At 33.8% G+C, this 25,549-nt stretch overlaps 1 protein-coding gene across 3 annotated transcripts in view; it reads right to left on the reverse strand.

Annotated features, from left to right (window-relative positions):
* The window catches only part of LOC101895019 (semaphorin-2A), a 308,952-nt gene that overhangs the window by 161,237 nt on the left and 122,166 nt on the right, over nucleotides 1-25,549 (reverse strand). For 2 of the 3 annotated variants that reach the window (XM_059120027.1, XM_059120025.1), the window contains exon 2: nucleotides 10,653-11,640. In XM_059120027.1, coding sequence (XP_058976010.1) covers nucleotides 10,653-10,860 — 208 coding nt within the window. In that variant the 5' untranslated portion in view covers nucleotides 10,861-11,640. Of the gene's footprint in view, nucleotides 1-10,652; nucleotides 11,643-25,549 lie in introns of those variants that run through there. The other variant, XM_059120026.1, reaches the window with a different exon arrangement.

A 25,549-nucleotide genomic window follows, 5' to 3' on the forward strand; every position in this document is an offset into this window, starting at 1 on the left:
CTTAAAGAACCCAGCTTTGAAGGAAATATTGTGCTCTAAATATTTAAAAAAAACTCTGTTCTCAAGTGAACATAGGAAGATTAGAAAATTATCAAAAAAAAAAAAAAAAAATCAACCTTTCCAATGGACTTTTCATTCTTCTAAATATCATTTGAAAATTCATGTTCTTAGTAGCCCATTTGTGCTCCTGAAAATTTATAGATACTTATTTTTTTAGTGACTTATTTTTATTTTAAGTTCATGCCTCCAAAAATATCGGATTTTCGCAGTGTTGTCTTTCATAGTATTTTATTTTTTATATTCACTACAGAAAATTCCAATCCCTCAACCCTGCACTCCACAATTTTTCTTATATTTTTTGAAAATTGTGTTTACACCAAATTTTTGAAGTAATTCCCAAGTATTTTAGTACTTTGCAAAAAGGTCCCATCCTTTGCCCCACACCATTTTCCGAAGTCAACTTCCAAATCTCAACATTCCGCAAGAAAATTAACAGCAAAATAAATATAAGTAGCTTTGAATGTTAGCCAGTTGTTTATTTACTAGTCGTCTTATCGGCAAATGTTTAATGGTCGTCTCCCATTAAAGAAAAGCCGACTGTGGAGACAGTAAATTTTTATGAACTAACCCAAAAAAAAAAAAAAAATAAGAAAAGAAAAGAGAACCCAAAAACAAAATGCAAGAAGGAAATGGACAACTCTAAAAATAAGGAAACTTCATAAAAACAACACTTGAAAACTAATTAAAGCTTAATAATACGCAGCAAACAGCAGCAAAAAAATGAAGCTGACAACAAGAATATTGCTTCAAAACAGAGTTCACAAAATGAAAGGGACCAAAAAAAGAGGAAAAAAAATTGAAACTTAAATGCCAAACTTTGAACACCAAACCCAGCAACATAATGAGAAAGTTTCTTAATTCTTTTCATTGTGATTTTCTTTTAGAATTTCATCAAAGGCATTTCGAAAAGCAGCCACGTTGTCTTCTCCGTAAAAAGAAAATTATATAAGAAATATTACAAGAAAATAAGAAAGTACAAGCGACAAAAAATGAGAAAAAAAATTTTAAGTTTGACCAGGAAGTAAAGTCTGGAAATGTTGTCATATCTTCCAACTCTGAGATTTTGTCTCCACTTTTTTGTGAGTTTTTTTTTTTTTTTTTGTATCTCCAAAATGGACAAAAAATAATGAAAAAATAACAAATCAATGAATAATAATAACTCGGAGACACCGTTAATGCCAGCAAGGTGAAAGGCATGGGGGATGACCAGAAGATGCTAACAAAATGAAAAACAAAGAAATAGCTAAAACGAAAAAGGAAGAATATACCAAATAAAACCCTTGTCATTGTCTTTCGTAAAATATCAATAGTTTAGGTAAAGTGGCAAAATAATTGAAGTTATAAAGGTATTCGTTGGAAGATGAATGGGGAAGGACGGTTAGATGAATGGTTGACAGACAGACAAACAAGCAAGCAGTCGGCGGGTGAGGGAAGGAGAAAGGAAGACAACAAGAGGTAAGGTATGGGAAAATAATGCCTTAAGAGCTTTATTGAAAGTGATGATGGTGGTGGTAATGATGAAGGTTTTTTTCTTTTTGTTTGTCTAGGTGGATTGGTTGTTCTTTCTAAGAGAAATATAAATTAATCACAGTGGGTCGGAAAGTGCCTTCAAATGTTTTTTTTTTTTAAACAAAAGAATGTAAGAGATAGAAAAGGATTTGAAGTGGTCTATGGTCTATGGATGGATCAGCCTTTAATATTTTTATAAAATTTTACTAAATCGAAAGAGAAATAAACAAATAAAATCAAATGATATTCGCCTTAACCTGGTGAAGCTTAAAAATAGATTTATTAAATTGTGTCTTATATTAAGTTAATTTTTTATATATTTTTTGATTTTTTTTTATAATTTTAGCATATGTGAAAAATAGTGAGAAATTAAATATAGTTTTATACCAAAAATTCTATGAATGCTCTCAGAAATTAAAAATAAAAGTTTTCAGAGGTCTATGAATGCTATGGAGGGGTTCTCTTGAAAATCTTTAAAAATTTCGCATTGCTAGGGGCCTATGGATACTCTGGGAATTATTTAAAAATCCTTGTTTTAAGAGGCCCGACAAATATTTGAGAAGAGAACATTTCTATTAGTTTCAAGGAGGTCTTTGGATGGTATGGAATTTTTTTGAAAAATCCACTTGTCTAGCGACCTATGTATGCTCTTTAGAATCTTATAGAAATCCACGAGTATGTTGTCCAAATACGTGAATTTCTAAAAGATTCTAAAAATCTTCCATAGGTCTGAAATCTTATGAAACATCATCGTATTATGGTGGCAAATTTATGTTTTTAAAATATTTGAAAACCCACATTTCTAGTTATTTACAAATACCCTGAACATGTGCGTGTGTTGTGGCAGTATGTAGTCAGTCCAGAAAATATTAGAAAAATCCAGGTTTTTGTGGAACCATGGATATTATCGAGAATCTTTGAAAAATCTAAGTCCTATGCTATGCTCCTGAAAATACTTAAAAAATCACATTTATGGTAGCCTATGGACAGTCCTGAACATTTTCGAAAATTAACGTTAAAGCCTCTGAATTGTCGTGAAAACATTCTGTATTATATCTGAATTTACAGTGTTAGTTGTCAAACCTGTTGATGTTAGTCAACAATAGGCATAAAATCTGCGAAATAATACGATTCTGGTGGCCTTTGGATGCACCAAAATTTCTGGAATTCACGTTAATAGTGATCTAAAAATCCATATCGGTTTTATAACGGGCTCACATAAAAATTAATTTTGTCCCTTGAATTAAAAAAAAAATCAAAAAGGTCGATATGGGAAAGCTCTTGAAAACCTTGAAATCAGTTAGAAAAAATCCAAAATTATGGTAGCCTATGTATGTATCTAAAATACAATGTTAAATCAATGTCGTAGAGCCAATTATCCTCCCATTTTTTATTCACTATATTACTACATAAATCCATAAATTTTCAAAAAATCTTTCGAAATAAAATTTGATATTGGCTTTGGAACTTTTAAAGAGATATTAAAGGTTAAGTGGTTAAAATCCCCATTTGCCATAAAAAATAAAATGTTTATGGACCCACGTTTAATTCATGGGAATGAGAGAGCAAATTAAATGGGATGGGTGTGGAATATTCGATTTTCTTTCCTTCAAATTTGAAAAGGCGAGGAGCGACAAAGGCTATCAGGCCACCGAATAAATAGGAGGCGATTTTTATATAAAAAGTATAGAAATATCGACTCGTTAGATGTGAAGAGATGCAAAGTCTTTTAAAAAGGATTTGTCACTCCTCATCGATTTTTTAAAGGTCAGCGAGGCGCGGAAGAGGTGTATGCGGAGCTGGAGATCATTAAAAATTTTACTTCCCTTTGTGACTCACGGTTACTTTAATTGATTTCGACGGCAGTGACGCTCTGGTGGATTGAAGGCAAATTATTCGTGTATTGCGCATGAGGAAAAATAAGTGCTCGAGTTTTTTATGATTTGAAGTTAGTTTTCTTCGAAGTGGTTAGGTCAGAAGTCGACGAAGTCGAGGACCTGCATAAATTTTTTGTCATAGGCCATTATAATATTCATATACGAAATTTGAAAAAAAATCAGTGAATAATGTCAGAAAAACATAAAAATACTGGATATAGCGAGGTACAGTTATATGGGGGCTATATCAAAACTTGAACTAATTTAGCTAGTTTTTAATATCAAAATTCCAACACCCCAACAAAAAAAAAAATAATTAAAAATTCTATAAACCACAGACGGACAGACAGAGAGGCAGACCGACGGACCGGCAACGGTAAAGCGTCATAGAATTTTGTGGTGATCAAATATATACATACATGGGGGTCTAAATTGAATATTTCGCGGGGTTACAAAGGAAATGACAAACTTAATATACCCCTCATACTATGGTGAAAAAAAGGAAGAAAGGTAGCCACACCATCGAATCCTAAGAAGGACAAAGGGCCCATGTCGTGTTCATAAAATTCCATCGTAGTCAGACAGCAATTGATGCACTGTTGGATTTCTTGTGCATACACATATAATGTACAGAGGAACCGAAGTATTCCAACAGATCACCCTTTGACCAGTCTAACAAGGACTACAAGTATGGAATTTTACATTTTCAATGCTTATTTTTTTGGCCTTGGCAAGTAGACCAACAAGGACAGAGAAAAGGTCATCCCTTTATGAGATGTAGTGTAAATTAGCCTTCATCAGAGTGAAACGACAACTGGAATTCGAATAGGTCTAATAAAAACAAGTCACATCCCAATTGGTAAAAATACCTTCAAGATATGGTCTCCATTGACTAAACTTAATTTTTTGCCAATTTTTATTAATCTTCTCCGAGGTATTAGATAACATGCAACAAAACTAGATTTCTTTTTCTTCAGATTCATCACCGTCGGATAGTAATGAAGATGACTCAAAGATTAAAGGTGTGAAAAAATGTGAGGGATTTTATAAAGTTAATAAGCGATAGACGGCTTGCTGCGTATTATATATGTACTACGCTTTACAGAGGTTAGATATAATGAGACCGCAAAATCGCTTCCAAACATTTTTCATTGTTATATTAAAGGATTGTGTAGACCCCCTTCATATCGATTCTAAGATGGGAATACGATTACATGTTATTAATTGAAAAATGCAGTGAAACTCAAGGGAAATTACAGATATCCAAAAGCTAGGATGGAATATTATTATTGACTTATCAAGTCATTGAGTTTTTACAAAATTATTTAACGTATTGCCCGATATTCATTTACAATATATAAATTATATAATGTTAATAATGTTAAAAAGCCTGAGTTGTGGACAAGTTATTTCAGATGCTAGACTGAATTTGTTGCGGATTTTCCATGATTGTCTAAATTTGTGTCGCTTTTTCACCTGATGTATACAAAGAACATTTTGCTACATTTTTTCTACAAATCACTATAGCATGGAAATCGTCTCCAAAATAAAAAAAAATTATTCATATACACACATCTACTTTGTTCCGCATTCTATGCCACTGTCCCCTCCTGGCATACCAAATGTCTGTACTGTGTGTTCCATTCATTGTCTTCTTTGTTTTTTTTTTTTTTTTTGTTCATACAATACCACCAAAGTAAAGTGGTAAAAAGTAAAGCAGAGCATTTTCAAATCCGCTTAAAATGAAATTATTTTGTTAAAAGATTTGTCTTTTCTTCGTCGTTGTCGTTGTTGTTTCTTCTTGTTCTTCCTCTTTATATGTTTCTCTAATGTTGCAAACTTCCTTTCCCTTTGGCAGCACTCCATTGTTGCCAGCGATGTTGTTGTTCACTGTCACTTCCATGACCTTTGTGCGACCAGCCCCGGCGCTTTATTGACAATACCTAAGTGGGTCTTATTTCAGTTAGACTGGCAAAGCAGGCGCTTGCAATCTAAGCCTTCCACCAAGAGTTTGCTCTTAAAGGGGGAGAGAAAACGACTGCCTGTTTCGGGTGTTTCGAAGACAAAAGAAAATAGTAAGGCATTTTTTATTGTTATTACTTGTTGTTCTTGTTGTTGGTGCTGCTGCTTTTACTTATGCCATGGTTATGTAAAGGATTTTCTTTTACTTTGGTAAAGGATTTTAGGTAAAGTTTTTCCTCTCGCTCTCTCCCCCTATTGTCCTGTTTATGTAGCACTTCACTACTTTGCTGTGCCTTTGCCTTGGAAGTCATTGCCTTACTACTATTCTAAGATGTTTTACAAACTTAAATTCTCCGTACAATTTCTTGTATTTATTGTTGGTTTTTCTCTCTGTGCCGCTGTACACATTGATATTGTTTTTATTGTTTGCAAAGCTTTATATGTCCTTGGAATGTACTATTTTTTCGGAGGGGCGAATAATTGTATGTTTGTAACTTATGTTATTACTCTAACCGTACAAATCTTAAGCCTAAGTGTAGGCTAATAACATAAAATCGTAAAAAAACCTCTTATGCTCTTATGCCTGTAAGTGACATGTGGAGGTAGTTTAATTTCGTTAATAAATGTAAATGACAAGCATAAAAAAGTAGCAACAAACAGCTGTTCTAATTTTGGAAAATTTTCCCTTAATTTACCTTGCATTTGTGACCTCGAAAATGATATAAAATTTTTGAATAGCAGACGATATACGGCTGCTGGCCTTGATATTTATATCAGATTTTCCACAATTAATGTGGTTGATTTGTTGTTTTCGTTAAACCTTTTTAATTGGCTAATTAATTGTTGGGTATTTCTGACATTTTCCCTGAAATATATGCATGTGTATATGTATACGTCAAAGTATCACATTTTGTAATGCCATATTTATGAAGGTAAAACGATGTCATGTTACATTTTTTTCTTTTAATATTGAAAGGGGTTACATCGAAAACAAATTATTGTCAATATTTCCTGGAGGCTGAGGGTATTCTCTAGAAATTTTAACTTAGTACTAAATGCATATTAAATGTAATAATTAGTAAAAAAATATCAAAACGAAAGAGAACAAAAAAAAAGTTCTGATTTATTTGGAAAAGTTGTGATATAGATTGCAATATACAACAAAAAAAAATTGGGTTTAAATCTAACAAAAATAGATTCTTGTTAGAAAAAAATAATAAAATTTGAAGAACCTAATTCTGAGAAAATAGTGAATATATATAGTGATTTACCGCTATTTAGATGTGCATACGAAGGCGTGGACCTGCATACGCAAATTTCTGTCACAGCCTGTAGTACTCATTACGAAGGCCAAATATGAACTTTGGGACTATTTAAGAGAATAATGTTGCTAAAACCATCAAAGTACCGAATATAGGGATGTACCGTTATATGAGGACGATGACTTGGACTTGCATAAACAATTTCCTGTCATAGATTGCACTTAGGAACTTCAATACAAAATTTGAAACAATTCCAGTGAATAATGTCACGAAAATCATCAACATAACGAATATATAGACGTACAACTGTATATATGGGGGCTATAAAATTACGTGGACCTATATAGCCCATTTTTAATATCAAAAGTACTGCAGACGAAACTCACATTTGAGTAAAATTTTATCAACCTACTTAAATTTGTTCGGAATCTAGAGTGATTTCCACAGGTAGACTGCGTTAAATCGACATAGAATTTTTTTTCTGATCAAGAATATAACTAATTTGTGGGGTCTAAAATTTATATTTCGGAATGACAAACTTAATAAACTCTCCATACTATGGTAGAAGGTATAAAAATCATGAATAGAAGAAAATAATACTAATTGTAAATGAAAATTTCGAAAAATAATTGAAATATTTCAATCAATAATTAATTCAGAGGAAAGAAGTTTGCTCGATTGAGTATTCAGCAATTTATTTTGCATAGGCAATTTGTGTAGTCTGATCTCTGAATCTTAGAAAAAAAAAAAAAATAAATAAAATAAAATAAAATAAAAAAATTAATAAATTAAAAATGAAATAAATAAATAATTTTCTTAGATTTTGAAATTTTTGACCATTTTAATTAAACAGTATATCGAATGTCCACCAACACTCATATTTGTTCTCTAGATACAAATTATCCCTTAAATAGAAGATCTAGTTTTGTTTTTTGTTTTACATATTAATAGTATAGTTCTTTTCCATATAATGTAGGATTTTTAGTGCTCTGTTCCAGAACCAGAAAAATCTACTAGTTTTGTATTTTTGTTGTTTTTGCCTCATGTATTTGAAAAGCCTTGCAAGTATTTTTCTTCAGGGACACACGTTATATTTTACTCGAATCTTTAGCACTATGACATTAGAATTTTACAACAATTAATACGATAAATTCTCTAATATGAAATTAACACTTAAATCGAAATTTACACTTAATTGGAGATTTATTATTATTTAATAATTTTTAGTTTTCCGTAAAAAAAAAACTTAGCTATTCCGAAAAAATGACTAAAATGTACTGTTTTAACAGTTTTTGTGATTTTATTTATTTTTTTTTTTTTCAATTCATATTGTATTATTATTTTGCATAGGAACACACGTTATATGTTACTTAAATTATTAGCTCATGGGAAATCTCTACACTATATAGCTTCAAGATTTATAGGCTGGATTTAGTTTTTAGATTTATTTTTAGTAGTTTAATTTACAAAAAATTGTTTACGTTCAAGTGTTCCAATTTTAAGGTAAAAATATAGGAATACTGATACATATTAACATTGCTATATTTTTACCTCAAATAAGGCTTTGCTTTACCTTCCGAGAAGCATAATCAACCTGGACTTTTGAGTCTTTCAAAAATTCGGAATTCCAATCACGATAAAACATTTTTTTACAGATATCGATACGAAAACTTATTATGGAGATAAAATAAAAATCATAGAAATGGGAAACTGCAAGAAATATTTTTGACTAATGCCACTCTTTGAATAAAATACGCAACATGCGTATGCTTAGATGCAATTATAAATACCTAATCTTGGATATTCATCCTGAAAAGATATTTTATACCTCTTTTTGTGCGCAATCAGTAACTATTTTTCTTGATGCCTAAAAAGCTGAATTTCTTTCCAAAATTATCAGATTTACTTAACATAGAAGATTTGAAAAAGTTGTGAATATAGTAAAAATTTGAATTTTATAGACGAGGTCGTACTTTTCCAAAAAACATTGCTGCAAGGCTTTATTTGGGAGTATTCATGAAAAATCAAATACATTCCTCAATCAATGGCTTTTGGGTCTTGGGTTTTCTATCGGCATATTTTTGGAACATTTTGTATCTGGCGTTATTATTTTTTCCCTTATTCAAAGTGTTGTTATAGGTGGAGGATTTTCCAGGCTCGCCGTGATATGCCAGTATAGGTTTCGGAAATGCGGTGACTCGAAACCCAACTCAACTGTCATTTAGACTGAATGGGCCAACAATTGTAAATCAAATATTATTTTATAGGATTTTTTTCTAATACAAAAACATTCCCCTTCATATTTAACCGTGTGTCACAATATTAAGACTAATGTTTTCAAAACTTCATAACAAATTTCACTGCAATAAAAATATGTTCCTCTATTCCGAGCTTCATTCTAAGAGTTTAAAATTGATTTGAAGCCAAATGTGTTAAAAAAATATTTTTGTGTAAAATTTCAATTTTGTATACGATACGTAAATTTGCTATAATTGAATTATACCAACAGTAAATATTTGCAGATTTAAGTCGTTTTTTTTTTTCAATGTGAGAAAAAAATATTACAAAAGATTTTGGCTACATTTTCAGGTTTCGATCGAAAATATTCAAAATACAAAATTTCCGACAATTGAAAAAAGCCATCCGGAAGAGTGAATCCGTTATACGGAAGATATTTATGACTGTTTTTTGAAAGGTGGTTGGAAAGGAAACCGTATCAACCCTCAAATACAAAATTCCAGCAATTCCGTTAAAAAAAAAAAACTTCCGAATGTCTTCGAAATGCTTAAAATGAGGGAGTACCGTTACATGGAAATTATACGAAAAATTTGACCTACGTACCAAATGTCAGCACTCAGATCCGTAGGAAGACGTGACGGACGGACATGGCTAAATCGAATTTTAATTTCACGCTGATCATGAAAATTAAATTAATTATTTTAAACTACCCATAGAAATTATATTTTACTTTCGCATTCATTCAGACATTTTTGACACAACAAAACAGGGCGTACATCGAACGTTTTGATAAATCAGATTCAATATTTTCTTGAAATTTTAAACGTTGAAAATTTCTCAAGAGTTTTCAATGTATTCCAGAAAAGTCAGAAAATTAAACAGTGGTAAATTACAGTAAAACAATTGATTGCACTCAATTACTATTACCAAACAGTTCCTTCAATTACAAATGTAGTTCCACAAAAACAATTACTTCCAAGCTATTCTTTGTAAATTTATATCTGCAAAAAATAGCTATTAACTAAACCCATGATTTTTCCATGTAATTCCTTGCAATCCTTTTGGCAAACTTTGGTATTTTTTTGGTTTCACAAAATAAAAGCATACACAGAGAAAACATAAACAATCTTCCACTAAATTCCCAGAATTTTCTAAGGAAGGCTATTCCATAGCATAAACAACACACATACACGCATATGGTATGTTACAAACTGAAAGCTTTTTAAATAGCTGTCAAATCAACAAGCATAAAATACATGTCTTCCAAATATCCTAACTCACATAAAAACAAAAAAAAAGCAAATAAGAACTGCTATTTATTCCCTAGACAGGCTAACAGAAAAAAAAAACAAACGAACAAACAAACATCGCGTCATACAGGCTATTAAAAGTTTGACGTTTGAGTCGATGTTAAAGAAGACTAAGAAAATCAAATAAAATTAAAGGGAAAAACAAACTTTAAAGATTTTTATCAAACTAAGGGTAGGACTTAATCAGGCAAAGGGAAAAAGCAAAACAAAACTTTGGTCTAGACCAAAAAGGATATCAACAAAAATTCGTTTTTTGGAAGAGGAAAAAACTTTGTTTTTACTAAATAAATAACAAAGTTACCTAAGAAACAACAATGCCAGGCAGGCTGGAAAGCGGTGGTTGTGGTGTTGTTGTGGTATTTTAATGACTAACTTGAAGTTCGAAATATTTTTAATAACCCCCCAGAAAAAACTCAAAATTTGGGTTTCCCTACCTTTGTGATGTTTCAAATGATGTCCGCTACTATGCTGGGAACCCATACAACAGGGCTGTTCATAATACAAATTCCAGGTATTTTCATAATCAGCATGGCCATAATCCACAAAATGTAAGAGCAGCACTAGGATATGTGTTAACAACAACATCGATAGGTTAAGCCCCGAAGGCGGTGATTTATTGAGATATTTTGTTATTGAGCACATTTTTGTAACACTTTTTTTGCTTGCAGATTTTTATCTTTTAAGGGGAGATTTTTTTGTTATTATATTTATTTATTAATGTTGATAATTGCTTCCTCAGGCCTCAACATAGATTTATGTGAGATTTTAATACAAATTGAGCAAAAGGATTATATATTTTTTATTGGAATTTTGCACTTAATTTTTTATTTTTATTATAGCATTTTTCTTCCACTTGAGTTATTTGAGCTTTATGTCATGGTTGCTGAGAATTTTGTTTTTTTTTATTTTATTTTCAATTTCCTTTTTGTCAACACTTTTTCATTGAAATTCCAAATTAAATTTTATTTTGAATATTTTCTTATTTTTTCGTTTCTATTTTGCTTGCATTAAAGCTGTATTCCCGTAATTTCTGTTTCTTGTTTAAGAATTTTGTTTTCTCTTATTAGAATTTTTCTCACTCGTCGTCAAACAAAAGAACGTTAAGCATCTGTGGTGCGTTCTCTATCACTAACCGCTACGAACTGACTACCGTTATTGCCGAAGTTAACCGTTAAATAAACTTTGTCAAAACATTCGAATTCATGTGCTCGCGAGCACGACCACCACACACAATCGTTGGCTAAAGTCGTTTTCCTTGGTCCTCAAACGTTATTTCTCCACAATTTACTCGGCAAGAGAGCGATGTGGAAAGAGAGTAAATGACAATTGTGAGAGCACATTCCATTAATTCATATCCTTGTTACAGGTGTATTGCAGGCCTTATTGTTTGCCTGTGTGCTCAACCCCAATATACGAAAAATCCTGAAAAGAGAGCAAGAGCGAAAAAACACGGGGTGAGTAAACATAACACAAATTTAAAGAAGAGGGAGAGGAAATATTTTATATTAGGCGCATGCATGTAAAAAAATGATTACCACAAAATTCTCTTGTTTTGAAATTTCCCAGTAATAACCTTGAGTTAGAAATATCCTTTAATGAGAGCAAAACACAACATGCAGAGAGAGGGAGCGAGAAAATATCCTTTTTTAAAAGGAACAGGAAATTCCTCATGTTCCATTTGTTTTGTTTAGTCCAGAGTTCTAATTGAAATGAGATGTACAATTAAAAAGAATTTTTCACTAATCCCCTTATTTTTCTCTCTCTCTCTCCCTCTCTCACCATTTCATTTTTCTCTTTTTTTATTGCAATATTTTAATTTCCTTTTAATGGTTGTTATGAACTTGTGCAATATTTTGTATTTTGATGTTTTTGTTGCGATTAGTTTTTGCTACAAGAATAACAACAACAACAACGTCATCAGATATCCGAACAAACAAACAAGCGCACACACACATACACTCAAATGAATACAGTCGTAACAAAAACACCAACAACAACTGTAATACATTGTAGCTTCAACTATTAGCACCACTACAACTACATAAATATAATAGACTACAAAAATTCGCATGGACAGCGGCAAGAACTATTGGCAACAACAACGAGAACCAACCAACAACTTCACAACAATACCCGACTGCCAGCATCCCATCAACAAGGATATTCAACACAAACACAAGGCTTTTCGGCGTGTGTCTGTGTGTTTGTGACTGTCTGTTTGAGTTTGTGTGAAAATATTTCAAGGGTAATGTTGGCGGTGTGCTGATGCAGCACTTTTATGCAACAACTATGGCAACAATAGCAACAACAGCAGCACCAGCATTTTCCAAACATAACTGAGACAAGTTATTTGATTGCACAGTCTGATGTTGAATTGTGTCGTAAGTCTGTGTGAGGGCTGTGTCAGTGTGTTTGTTTGATTATCTGTCTACGCGTTTGTCTCTGTAACTCTTTGCTATTCTTTTATGATTTGACTATGCAAATGTACGAAATATTGTTGAAAGAAATAACACAAACTTGAATATTGTCTGTGTTTTTGAAACAGCGTCAAGTCTTTTTAAATGGTGTAAAGTTAGGCGAAGAAAAATACACCGATTTAAAGAAAGTATTTTGCTTTTAAAACAACATGTAAAACATGAGTATATTTTGCTGACAGTTAACATAGAATCGGGAGGATAATATTTAGCACTTTTAATTTATGATATCAAAAAAAAAAAAAAAAACTTTTTTCTTAAAATATTGAAAAAAGATTTTGACTTTAAAATACCGGGATCCTCTTTTTAGGAAAATTGAGAAATATTTGCTCTCAACATGATTTTCCTAAAATGTGTCAAATTAACGGAAACGGAAGTAATCACGATAATCTGTAGGAGAACAGGTTCATAATATATGGAGTCAATTGGCAATCAAGGAGTAATGATCATAGATATATTTAAGGATGATATCCTCCTAGAAATAAAGTTATTCGTGATGGAATTCAAGCGTGAAAGTGGGATTTCTATATATTTGGCTGGAAAACCACAAGACGTCAAGGAAGAGAGAGAAGAAAACAGCAACATCAGCAGAAATGGTTCGAAAAGTATAAAATCGACTTGATCGAAACCCGCGTCTCAGTGGCTGAAATATGCCTCTTGAGCTAAACATATCGCAATATTGCATTCGGCAAATATAGAAAAACTAGCTCGAGATAAAGTCATTGAAATTGCAAAAAATGTAAGAATTTACACCGCAAAAGAAATAAAATAGACTCAAAAAAGCTAAGAATTCGCTTCGCTTGGCCGAAAGTGGTGAACTACCGATTTTTTTTCCGATGAGAAAACATTCGTTGTGCAGCAGTTTTTAAACAAACAAAATGATAGTGTTTACTTGCCAAAGAGGTCAGCTGAAATTGTGCACCTTCAGTTGGCCACCAGAACTCAAGCGCCGGCCATGGTGATGGTGTGGGCCGACAAAACAGCCAATGGTCGCTCTCCGCTCATATTAATCGATCGTCGCAACAGAATAAATGCCGAATATTATCGCGAAAATATTCTGGAGGGTGTATTAAAGTCTTGGACATTCCAACAGGACTCAGCACCATCGCACTCAGCACGCGCCACCCAAGAATGGTTAAAAAATGAGGTTCCTCGCTTCATTTCCAGCGCACAATGGCCACCAAAATCTCCGGATACCAATCCGTTGGACTATTGTGTATGGAGGTTGGCACTAAAACATATCAAAATGTCGACCATCTCAGACAAGTGTTTCGCAGGGAATGGGCCAAAATACCGTAAAGCAGCATTCGGCAGCGTATGACGGTCTCATTGGCCGTTTGAAGGCCATAATTCGTGCCAAAGGTGACCAATTCGAACGAATCTAGACTTATTTTCAAATTTGATGCTGTTTCCGACATTATTTGCTTTCATACAATAAAATTTAAATAAAAAAAGTTAAAAGTATGGCTTTTGACTTTGTTACAGTTTTTTTTTTCTCACCCTGTATACATTCGCCTTTCTTTACTGTTTTTTTTTATACCCTCCACCATAATATGGAGGGTATATTAAGTTTGTCATTCCGTTTGCAACACCTCGAAATATAAATTTTAGACCCCACAAAGTGTTTATATTCTTGATCAGCATAAAATTCTATGTCGATTTATCAATGTCCGTCCGTCTGTGGAAATCACTCTAGCTTCCGAACGAAATGAATTTATTTTAGACATTATTTACCGAAATTTTTTTCAAAATTGGTAATTAAAGTTCGTAACAGAAAATGGGCCATGTTGGTCTGCGTATTCGTATAGCCCTCATAAAACGGTACCTCCCGATATGCGGTATTTTAATGATTTTAGCGACATTATTTGCCCGAATTATTTCAAATTTCGTATTTGAAGTTCGTAATGGATTCTATATTCGGTATTTTACATTATAAACAGGTTTTTTTCAACTTTCGCATTTGAATATTTAATAGCCTGTGACAAAAGTTACTTATGCAGGTCCACGTCGTATGGACCCTAATATACGGCTACATTCGGTATTTTTAAGATTTTTACAGAATTGTTAACGGATTTTGTTTTTTTGAAAATTGTTAAATTTGTACCAAATAGTGGAGGGTATTCGAAGTTCGGCCCGGCCGAACTTAAAGCTTTTTTGTTTTTGACCACATTCTTATATAATACTTTAAATTAAAAAAGTTTCAGCCTCGTCAGTTTTCCTCCATTTCATATTTTTGTACCCTCCACCATACTATGGAAGGTATATTAATTTTGTCATTCCGTTTGTAACTCCTCGAAATACTCATATCAGACCCATCAAAGTATATATATTCTTGATCAGCGTAAAATTCTAAGTCGATTTAGCGATGTCCGTCTGTCTGTCTGTCTGTCTGTCCGTCTGCCTGTCTGTCCGTCTGTCTGTCTGTTGTAATCACGCTATCTTTCGAATGAATTGAGATAGGTGGCTAAAATTTTGCACACATGTTTATTTTTCCAGTAGGCAGGTTAAGTTCGTAAATGGGCCATGTAGGTCCACGTTTTCAATTAGCCACCATATAACGGTACCTCCCTATATTCGGTATTTTGAAGATTTTAGCGACATTATTCACGGGAATTGTTTCAAATTTGGCATTTGAAGTTCAAAATGGATACTACACCCTAAGACGGAAAATTATCTGTGCAGGTCCACGTCTTCGTACAGCCCCCATATAATGGTACCTCCCGATATTCGGTATTTTGATGATTTTAGCTACATTATTCACGTCGTATAGAACCCAATATTACGGCTATATTCGGTATTTTTTAAATTTTAACAGAATTTTTTAGGGATTTTATTTTTTAAAAATTTCCAAATTCGTTGCAAATGGTGGAGGGTATTAAAAGTTCGGCCCGGCCGAACTTACTGCTTTTTAACTTGTTTAACTTATAAACGCTTGGATCCTTTCGGAAATTCGGAAATTTGTCGTTAAAATACTTTCTTCACATCGTTTAAAACCAATGTTTCTCACATATCCTTTACATATATCCTACAACGGTGGAAAACTTACTCGGCATTTTATGTTCTATTGTATTTCTTTACAGCAGTGTAAACGCGTGTTTTATGCGAACTTATTATTTATGCATATGCGTGCTATGGTGGCAAGTAAAAAAATGCTGTCCTGCATATTATTTGCACAGCATTCATTGCTTTTGTATTATTGTGAACTTTTCTGTTTATTTTGCATTATTCTTTGGAATTGTAGCCATGTTTTATAGTTTGGCTTCCAACAGTCAGTTGCGACGTGTATGACGGTGTGTGCGTTTTGTTGTGCATTTGATGTGTCATTCAAAAGTGATGTGAAATGTTTTGTTTCACAGGAACTCATATATGAATATGATGATATCAGAAGAAATGTGAACTGAATGGACTGATGTTTTTATGGCACCCCGCACTTTTCCGAGAGTAATACAGGAAATTTTAGAAAAAGTATTTTTGGGTTCACACTTGGTGCACTAATTCCCAGATGGTAAATTCTATATACACTGGTGGCCAAAACTAAAGCAACTGAAATTACAAGGAGAATGAATGACCTGTAACCTTTTCAAAAATTAAGAAAATGAAAAAGTTTTCCTTTCTAAGTACTGCCCAAAAAATTTAAAAATGGCTAGAAGCAAATACAGTACCTGAATAAAACAGCAAATTATCAGTGACTATCAAAACAAAATATCACAGAAAATTATTTCCGAGAATCATTTCATAAATATTTATGTGATTTCATAATTATTTCTGTATACTAAGTCGGTTTTTTGAAACTGGATCAGTAGTAATAGTCTATAGCGGATGAAGGCCGTGAAAAACTTCAGCCCGTACTGATCCACAAATTGTGAGAGAAATAAAAAACAACTATTTAAGAGTTCAACTGGATTGGTGAGAGAATAATCATTTGATATAAGTTCGAGATCAGTGCGTAGACGAGTAGTTGCAGCTGGTCTGCATGCCCGTAAGACATCTAAAAACCATTTATATCTGAAAAGGCTTTCGGAAACGATAATATTAAGTGGAATCAAGCTCAATGGAAAAAACATTATTTCTGGGATGAGTCTACGTTTAATATTAAAGGCTCACACGTGAAAAATTTCACGGTGAGAAGACCAAAAAATGAAGGACTCAAGCCGCAGTATTGCAAAGGTACAGTGAAGCATGAGGGAGGGCCAAAAATGGCGTGGCGCTGTTTTTCTTTCTATGGACTTGGAAAATAAAGGAAGTTGTGGATCGGTTTGTTTACAAAGATGTGTTGGACATCAAATTGTTCCCTTATATTCGGCTGATTTGGGTGTTTCAGCATGACAATGATCCCAAACTTGTATCAAAACTTGTCAAATATTGGTTGCGGGAGTCAAAAATTGATGTTTTGTTAGGGCCGGCACAATCACCTGACCTAAACTCCATAGAAAACCTTTGTAGTATCGTAGATAGGAAGATCAAGCGAGATTCGGAAATAAATAAGCGCAACTTTTTCTAAAGAATTCGGGGTGACTGGGAAAGCATACCCAAGAATCAAATTGAGCGTGTTATAGATTCAATGCCTCGTAGGTGTGCAGCCTCCCAAAATTTAATTATATTAAAATAAAAAATCAAAAGTTGGGTCATTTCAGTTTTCCACATATTATTTTTCGTTCAAAATTATTTTTGTATTTATACCCTACAACACTATGTGTTGGGGGTATTATAAGTTTGATTGGGCCAAAAATTATGTAACACCACGAAATATTGATTTCCCACATAGGAAAGTATATATGGATCTTCCTATCTCGCCGAGCTGAGTCGATCTAGCTATGTATGTCCGTCCGTCCGTCTGTCCATGTTAATTTGTAATCACTCTACAGGTCGCAATTATGGTCCGATCTTCACGAAATTTTGCACGAAGGTGGGGTTAGGGTCAGAATAGAACCCTATTTCTTTTGGTGATGATCGCATAATATTTAGGGGTTGAAATGAACCAAAAACTGAAAAAAATCCTGATTTTGCACTTGCTGTATAGGTCGCAATTATAGACCAATCGACGCGGAATTTCGCATGTAGCTAGAGTTTAGGGCAGGGAAGAAGCCTACCAATTTGGGTGGTCATCGGATAATATTTAGCGTTTAAAATAGACCATATCTTTTTTGTTGAAAAAATTCAAAATTGTTCATTAAACCGCGAATATTTTAAATCCCGGCGAAATCACAAAGCCATGACAAGGTTACTTCTGATCTTTACATTGATGTTAACATCCAACAAATCGGATATATAGCAAAATATGTGCGATATATATGTTTATCAAAGAAGACATGCTTGAAAAATCTCTTATATGTCGAGAACGGCTGAACTGATTTCGACAGTTCTCATTTATTCAGAATGGCATCTTCGCAGGAAAGAAAAAACGTCAAAAAAAAAAATCGCATAAAAATATCTATCTAAATATGAAAATATTGATTTTGTAAAATTTTCTCATATTTTTTCAATTTTGTCATATTTTTGGCATATTTTAATTTTGAATTAAATTGAATTAAAATTACAGCTAACAAAACTAAGTAGTTAGGATATCAGGATATCATATACAGATCGCATTTATGGCCCGATGCTTACAAAATTTTGCATGGGGATAAGATGAGGGTCAGAATAGAAGCCTACTCTTTTTGGAGATGATCGTCATATATTTAGGGGTTGAAATGGACCAAAAAACTGCAAAATTGTCAGCAGGTCGTAATTATCGCCCGATCCTCAGGCACATTTGAATGGGGGTTACCGGACATTGCAAAAGCCAAGCAGTTTTGGATGGCCATCCAAAAATATTCAATGTGTGAAGGAGTTTGCCAACTTTTGTAGACAAAATAAGAAAATGTCCATTCCAGTGACTTTTTGGAGAATTCACTTCTGACTATTTCGTTACCGCTGATTTCGTTGAAGAATATAGTCTAATGTCTGTATCTCATATAGATGCGTTTCAGTCAAAAACCAATAATAAATGTTAATCTTTTGCCACTTCTGAGAGATTATAGGTCTTTGGGAAATATTGGTTCCAGATCTAGGAAGACAATTTCAGTGCAACATCTACCAATAAATTAGATGAGCAAATTAGTTTAAGTTGCTATTATTCCAAAATTAGAGAACGAAACCTGATGGTTTTCTTTTATTATTTGTCACAATATCTTGTGGAATTCTTTCGCCTATATAAACTGTATCGTTTATTATAGTGTTGTAGGGTATTCAACGGTCGGCCCCGCTCGACTGTAGCCTTTGCTTACTTGTTTTATTTTTATTTTCTTAAAAGTGAATTAAACCCCTCATTTAAAACTGGAAAAATAATTACGATTTATGATATCCTTCCAAAACATACAATCCGGCATCTCTTCACCAAATTTGATATTTCGAAATTGTTTTAAATATAACCATAAAAAGGGTAAATTTTCTTCATCTAATTTGAAAATGTCTATGTGTAAAAACATTAAGCTATTTTAAAATGCAAACCAAAATGCTTTCCAAAAAAAAAAGATATGTTTTATGAAAAGTAATTATTTATTTTATGGCTAACCACATGAGATATAGCAACAGAATTAAATTGTAAAGGAATATGCAAAATTCATAATTTTGATAAAAAAAAAAATACAACAAAAAAGAAAAACTGAGAACAACAACATTCTTTTTCCACTTTCCGAAAGTTACAAATTGAAAGTGCACTTGACAGCAAAAATATTTAAAGCTTCTTTAAAGATTTAGGGAAGTTATGAAGGAATGAACGAAAGAGTAAAAAAAAGTTAAAACAAAACCAAAAAAAAAAAAAAAAAAATTAAGCTAAGGCAAGGTACAGTGTGGAAAAAAAGATATGAAAATTGATTAGTTTTAAAATGTTATTCAGAATAATCATTGGATGGCAAAAGGGACAAAAATGGTGCTTGACTGACTTTATGATACCCTACAACCCTGTGTATATTTAGCAAATCTAAATCTAAAGCGGTTTTAATTTCAAATCCTGATTGAAGTAATATACTAAAGCTATATCTTAATCTATTTCCGATCGATTAAACTCGTAACTTACTGCTAGAAAGTACAAGTGATGACTTTAAAAGGCATATATGTACAGGGTTGCCCATATTCGACGGACCCATGAAAGAAATTCTTCAGAAAATCGATTGTTATGCGACTTGTGTGCGGTGGAGCGTCATCTTGTTGAAACCAGAACTGCCTCATACGCTTTCGACGAATAATTGGCATCACAAAATTGGTCATCATGTCGCGATAACTCTCCTGATTGATGGAAACAGCATGGTCATTTTCATTTTGGAAGAAAAACGGTTCAATGACTGTTTTCGCACTAACGCCGCACCAAACTGTGACTTTTTCGTCATGAAGAGCCACTTCTTGAATCTCCTGAGGATTTTCAGTGGCGTAAAAACGCTTAATGGTGTTCATAGAAGGCACACTTCTCACATTTTTTTAATGTTTTAAAAGCACGTTGAGTTTTCACAATTGACTTCTTCTGTTGAATGTAAATTTCAACTATTTCAGAGCTCTCGCGTGGCGTGTATTGGTTCATGGTAAAATCTGCTTTGACTGACGCTTCAAACGCGGTATGTCATTAAGCGATGTGACATCTCTGTCAAAAGTTATGGCGTTGCCAGATGGGTCCGTCGAATATGGTAACCCTGAATATAAAATCGAGGGAGACATATATATTTGGGAGCTATAGGTACATCGATTTCGTCTAAACTTGAAAGACTTTATTCCAGTCAGAGTTTGACATATGGTTTACAATTTAAATAACGTGATGTGATTGGATAAAGAATGCTATATTTAAATCTTTATCGATTCCGACCAATTTTTGCTTTATGTGATATCTTGTTCCTAATGAAATGCATATTACGTCTTGGCAGGACTTAACTATGAAAAGGAAAAAATCATATATACAGGGTGAGATAAAAAAACTTCAACAAAGTCAACGCCAACATTTTTACATTTTTTTTAAATTTTATTGAATGAATGCAAAAAATGTCGGAAATAGCATCAAATTTTAGAATAAGTTTAGATTTGTTCGAATTGGTCACCTTTGGCACGAATTATGGCCTTCAAACGGCCAATGAAACCGTCACACGATGCCCAAATGTTACTTTGTGGTACTTTGTCACATTTGGTGGCCATTGTGCACTGGACATGAAACGAGGAACCTCATTTGTAACCATTATTGGGTGGTGCGTGCTGAGTGCGATGGTGCTGAGTCCTGTTGGAATGTCCAAGGACTGTGGCCAAAATATTTACGTCCCCAAGGCTTTAAGACACCCTCCAGAATATTTTCGCGACAATATTCGTTATTTACTGTGATCGGTTGTTATGGCGGCTCACACAATCGCCATGGCCGGCGCTTGAGTTCTGGTGTCTGGTGGCCAACCGAAGGTGCCCATTTTCAGCTGACCTCTCTGGTAAACACGAGTAAACACTATCATTTTGTTTGTTTACAAACTACTGAACAACGAATGTATTCTGATCGGAGAAAACCAAATTCGGCGGTTCACCACTTTCGGCCAAGCAAAGCAACTCTTTATCTCTTTTGAGTCTATTTTCTTTCTGTTGCGGTGTATGTTCTTGCACTTTTTGGAATTTCAATGGCTTTACGCGAGCTCATATTTCAATATTTGCCGAATGGAATATTGCGATATGTTCAGATCACGACCCATTTTTCGGTCACTGCGACGCGGATTTCGGTCAAGTAGCTTCTTTACTTTTCGAACCATTTCCGCTGATGTTGCTGTTTTCTTCCGTCTGAGGATCCTCGTCGGGCTACGCTATCAGTATCACGGTAATGAGCGATGGTACGAAACATAAAAGATTTATTCACATTTAAATGCTGGGGTGATCTACCGATAGCCATTTGTGGGTTTCCAGCCAAGCAAAATGAAATTACACTATCCATCACGAATAACTTTTTGGAAAACTGGAAAATTCTCACTACAATGCTTTTGTATGAGCTGTCATTGGAATAATTTTAATAGCTGTCGGACGAGTAGCTTAGAAATGAAAGCAGTCTGAAGTTGGTATCAGTTTTTTCATCTCACCCTGTATAAGGGAGCTACAGCTGAGTCGATTTAGTTTGAACTTAACAGACTTCATTCCAGTCAAAGTTTTGGCTATGCACCCAAAACGAATCAATGTTTGATGCGTATTTTGGCCAGATCATAAATGGGTCACTTTTATACCCTCAGCCATATTGCTACACAGGGTATATATCCTTTGATACGGCCAAAACGTGCCTAATGAAAATAATGGTCCCTTTGGACCAAATTCATTTTAAGATATTTGGAGTCGATCTAGTCGACTTAGTAAAATATTTTTGAAACTTAGATCCAGTTCAGATATGAGAAATATCGGTCCTCTCCTGTTGGTACCTTCCTACAAAAAGCCAACATTTTCACAGACAATAATTTACCGTATAGAACGCGAAAAGATCAACCAGGTTTGTCAGGGTTCGGCCCTGACAAAGTGGTAAAAATCTTTTAATAAAAATGGTCACAAAATGCGAAATGATCGTTCCATAATTTTCAAACTTGGTACATCACAATATATTTTTTTATTAGCCAAAGACTAGGTGTGGAGATGGAATATGTCGGAACACTTCCTCTTGTACCTACCCCACAGCGGGACAAAATTTTCAATATTAAAATCTATTTTAAAATACGAAATAAACATCAGATATTCTAAAAGTTTTGATAATATAAGAATTCGTGTAAAAACGGGATTGTCGGTTCACTGCTCAAGGTACCTTCCTCACAAAGAGGTCCCATTTTTTGAAAATACGAAATGAGCATCTGATTCTCTTCGAATGTCAGACATCTCAATATTTCTTTTAACTTAAGATACAGTCTGAAGATGATACTCCTTCTGGTACCTCCCTCACAAATGATACTCCTTCTGGTACCTCCCTCACTTTTCAATACTTATATGTCTCATAACTTGCGAAACGAGTAAGTGATTTTATTCAAATTTGGTATATCTAAATCTCAATCTCAACCAGAGGTCTGATGTGAAAATCGAATCTGACTAAAAATCGACTCATTCCCTCTCGTACCTCCCCCACAGAAGTTAAAAATTTTGATTAACAACCGACTGATACTTTTTAATTTGTTTTCGAAATCGGGCAATGTCGGTCGTTATCGGGCAATGTTGAATGAATTTTTGTTCACATTAAATGACGAAGAAATATTTTCAATATTTGGTTTCAACAGGTTAGCGCTGTGTGACACAAAGCCGAAGATATACCCAATTTCCAAAAAAAAAAAAAGTTATTTGGCGCATCCTTTATACTTCAAATTTTTACAAATACAGGGTTGCCCATATTCGACGGACCCATCTGGCAACGCCATAACTTTTGACAGAGATGTCACACCGCTTAATGACATACCGCGTTTGCAGCGTCAGTCCAAGCAGATTTTTACCATGAACCAATACACAACACGCGAGCGCTCTGAAATAGTTGAAATTTACATTCAACAGAAGAAGTCAATTGTGAAAACTCAACGTGCTTTTAAAACATTAAAAAATGTGAGAAGTGCACCTTCTAAGAACACCATTAAGCGTTTATACGAAAAATTTTCGACTGGTAAGGCTCTTTCTAATCCGAAGAGGCCATATAAGAGTCGACCAAGGCGATCGGTCGAGAATATCGCTGCCGTATGAGCCGTTCTCAATAGTTGGGCATGGCTCGGTCCACTTTACAGCGGATTATTCGCACTGATTTGAATTTGTTCCCGTACAAAATTCAATTGACGCAAAGAAAGTTGCCTGCGGACAAGCCTCGTCGATTGGAATGAAAAAAAAAACATGGGTCCGTCGAATATGGGCAACCCTGTAAAAGGTAGCAAACCAGAAAACATTCTGTTCCGCAGGGTCCAACTTATAGCACCATCTGCTATGAGCTAAAGAAAAGAAGTATTTTGGATAAATTTTCGAATTAGTTCCATTATAAACTTCTAGTACCAGTAAAATGTATGGAGGACGCAGTTTTGGTATCGATATATGGGTGTTATACCAAAATGTGGGTTGTTATCTACTGCAAGTTTCAAATGTCAACTTTGAATCAATTCCGTGATTAAATGTGGTTTCACTTATCAAAACACCGAATATGGGGGGTACCAACACACTGTAGCCATTGGAAAACTTTGTTCTATATAGACAATATTCGGCCTCCGCAGCTAGAACCTATAAAAATATCGAAGTTTTGCAAAAATCACTTAGATAATGTGGCTTAAATCGCCAAGACACAAAATGTCTAAAGGAACCGTTAAATTGACCTATAGCAGACATATATTGACAATGGTTTAGTATTTAGTATCAACTTTGGATCAATTTCGTGGAAAAATCATCATTAAAACCAGTAAAGAAAGTCCTAAAGTCGGGCGGGCCGACTTTATGATACCCTACACCACTTTGCTAATTTAGTGGAGATCCACATAACAATTAAAAGTTTTTATGGGAGAATTCAATCATACACCCTATGATTATAATTATAATTTAAAGTTCAAAGGACGAAATATGCCGAAGCAGTATCTTTAAAATTCGGAATTGTATTGCCTATTTGGTGCACAATTAATTTGAAATCGGATAAAGATGTATATACAGGTGCTATATCCAAATCTGAACCGATCTCGATAAAATTTGGCAAAGATATTTCTGAGCTGTATTTGATATATTTCCCTGAATATCGTTGTTACGGAGTGCTTATTACAGTTGTGGGTAGCAAATATAACAAATCGGATGAATAATATATGGAAGCTATAGCTACATCTAAACCGATCTTCACCAAATTTGACATATTAGCTTCTAGACTCGATTCGGTCGTAAGTGCCAAATTCCTTGCCATTTGGACAAATATTAGACATTTGGTGCACAATAAAAAGTAAATTGTACGAAGTTATATGGGAGCTATATCCAAATCTGAACCGATCTCGATAAAATTTAGCAAATGTATTTCTGAGCTGTATTTTATATATTTCCCCAAATATTGTTGTTGCAGAGTGCATATTACGGCGGCTGTGGACAAAAATAACAAATCGGATGAACAATATATATGGGAGCTATAGCTATATCTGAACCGATTTCGATCAAATTTGGCATACTTATTTTCAGGCCTAATTTGGTTGTTTGTGCAAAATTTCATACTATTCGGGCTGATATTACACATTTGGTGCACAATAAAATGCAAATCGGACGAAGATATATATGGGAGCTATATCTAAATTTTGACCGATTATCTCCAATTTCAATAGGGTTTGTCCTTGGGTCAAACAAATGATATGTGCAAATTTCATTTGGATCGGGCAATAAATGCGACCTGTACTTTGTTTACAAAAATACATGGACAGATGCACTGATAGACGGACGGACGGACATGCATAAATCGACTCAGAATGTGATTCTATGCAGATCAGAAAAAGGAACTATGGGTCTATCTCGTTTCCTTTTGCCTGTTACAAACAAATGCACAAAGACATAATACCCTGGCCACCTTGTGGTGTAGGGTATAAATACCGAATATCGGAAGGTACCGTAATGTAGAGGATATAAGTGGGTTAAAAATGGGTTTAAATTAAAAATAAAATTAAATAATGAAAAGAATAAAATGTGCTAGCTTAGGATATGCCTTAGAAACCCATATTATCATCTAATTTGGTTGGAAATTGTGGTGGAAACCTTCAATATACCGATAATCTAGGGGTATCAGACTATACCTTATACTGTGCCCAAATGGAACGTTCATAGCTATGAGATTAAAATTTTTACCTTGATCTAGAATATGTACATTATTTTTGAGATCTCCGACGAATATTTAGGGGTATTACGGCATGACA

Source organism: Musca domestica, unplaced genomic scaffold (assembly GCF_030504385.1).
Source record: "Musca domestica strain aabys unplaced genomic scaffold, Musca_domestica.polishedcontigs.V.1.1 16, whole genome shotgun sequence".
Taxonomy (NCBI): Eukaryota; Metazoa; Arthropoda; class Insecta; order Diptera; family Muscidae; genus Musca; species Musca domestica.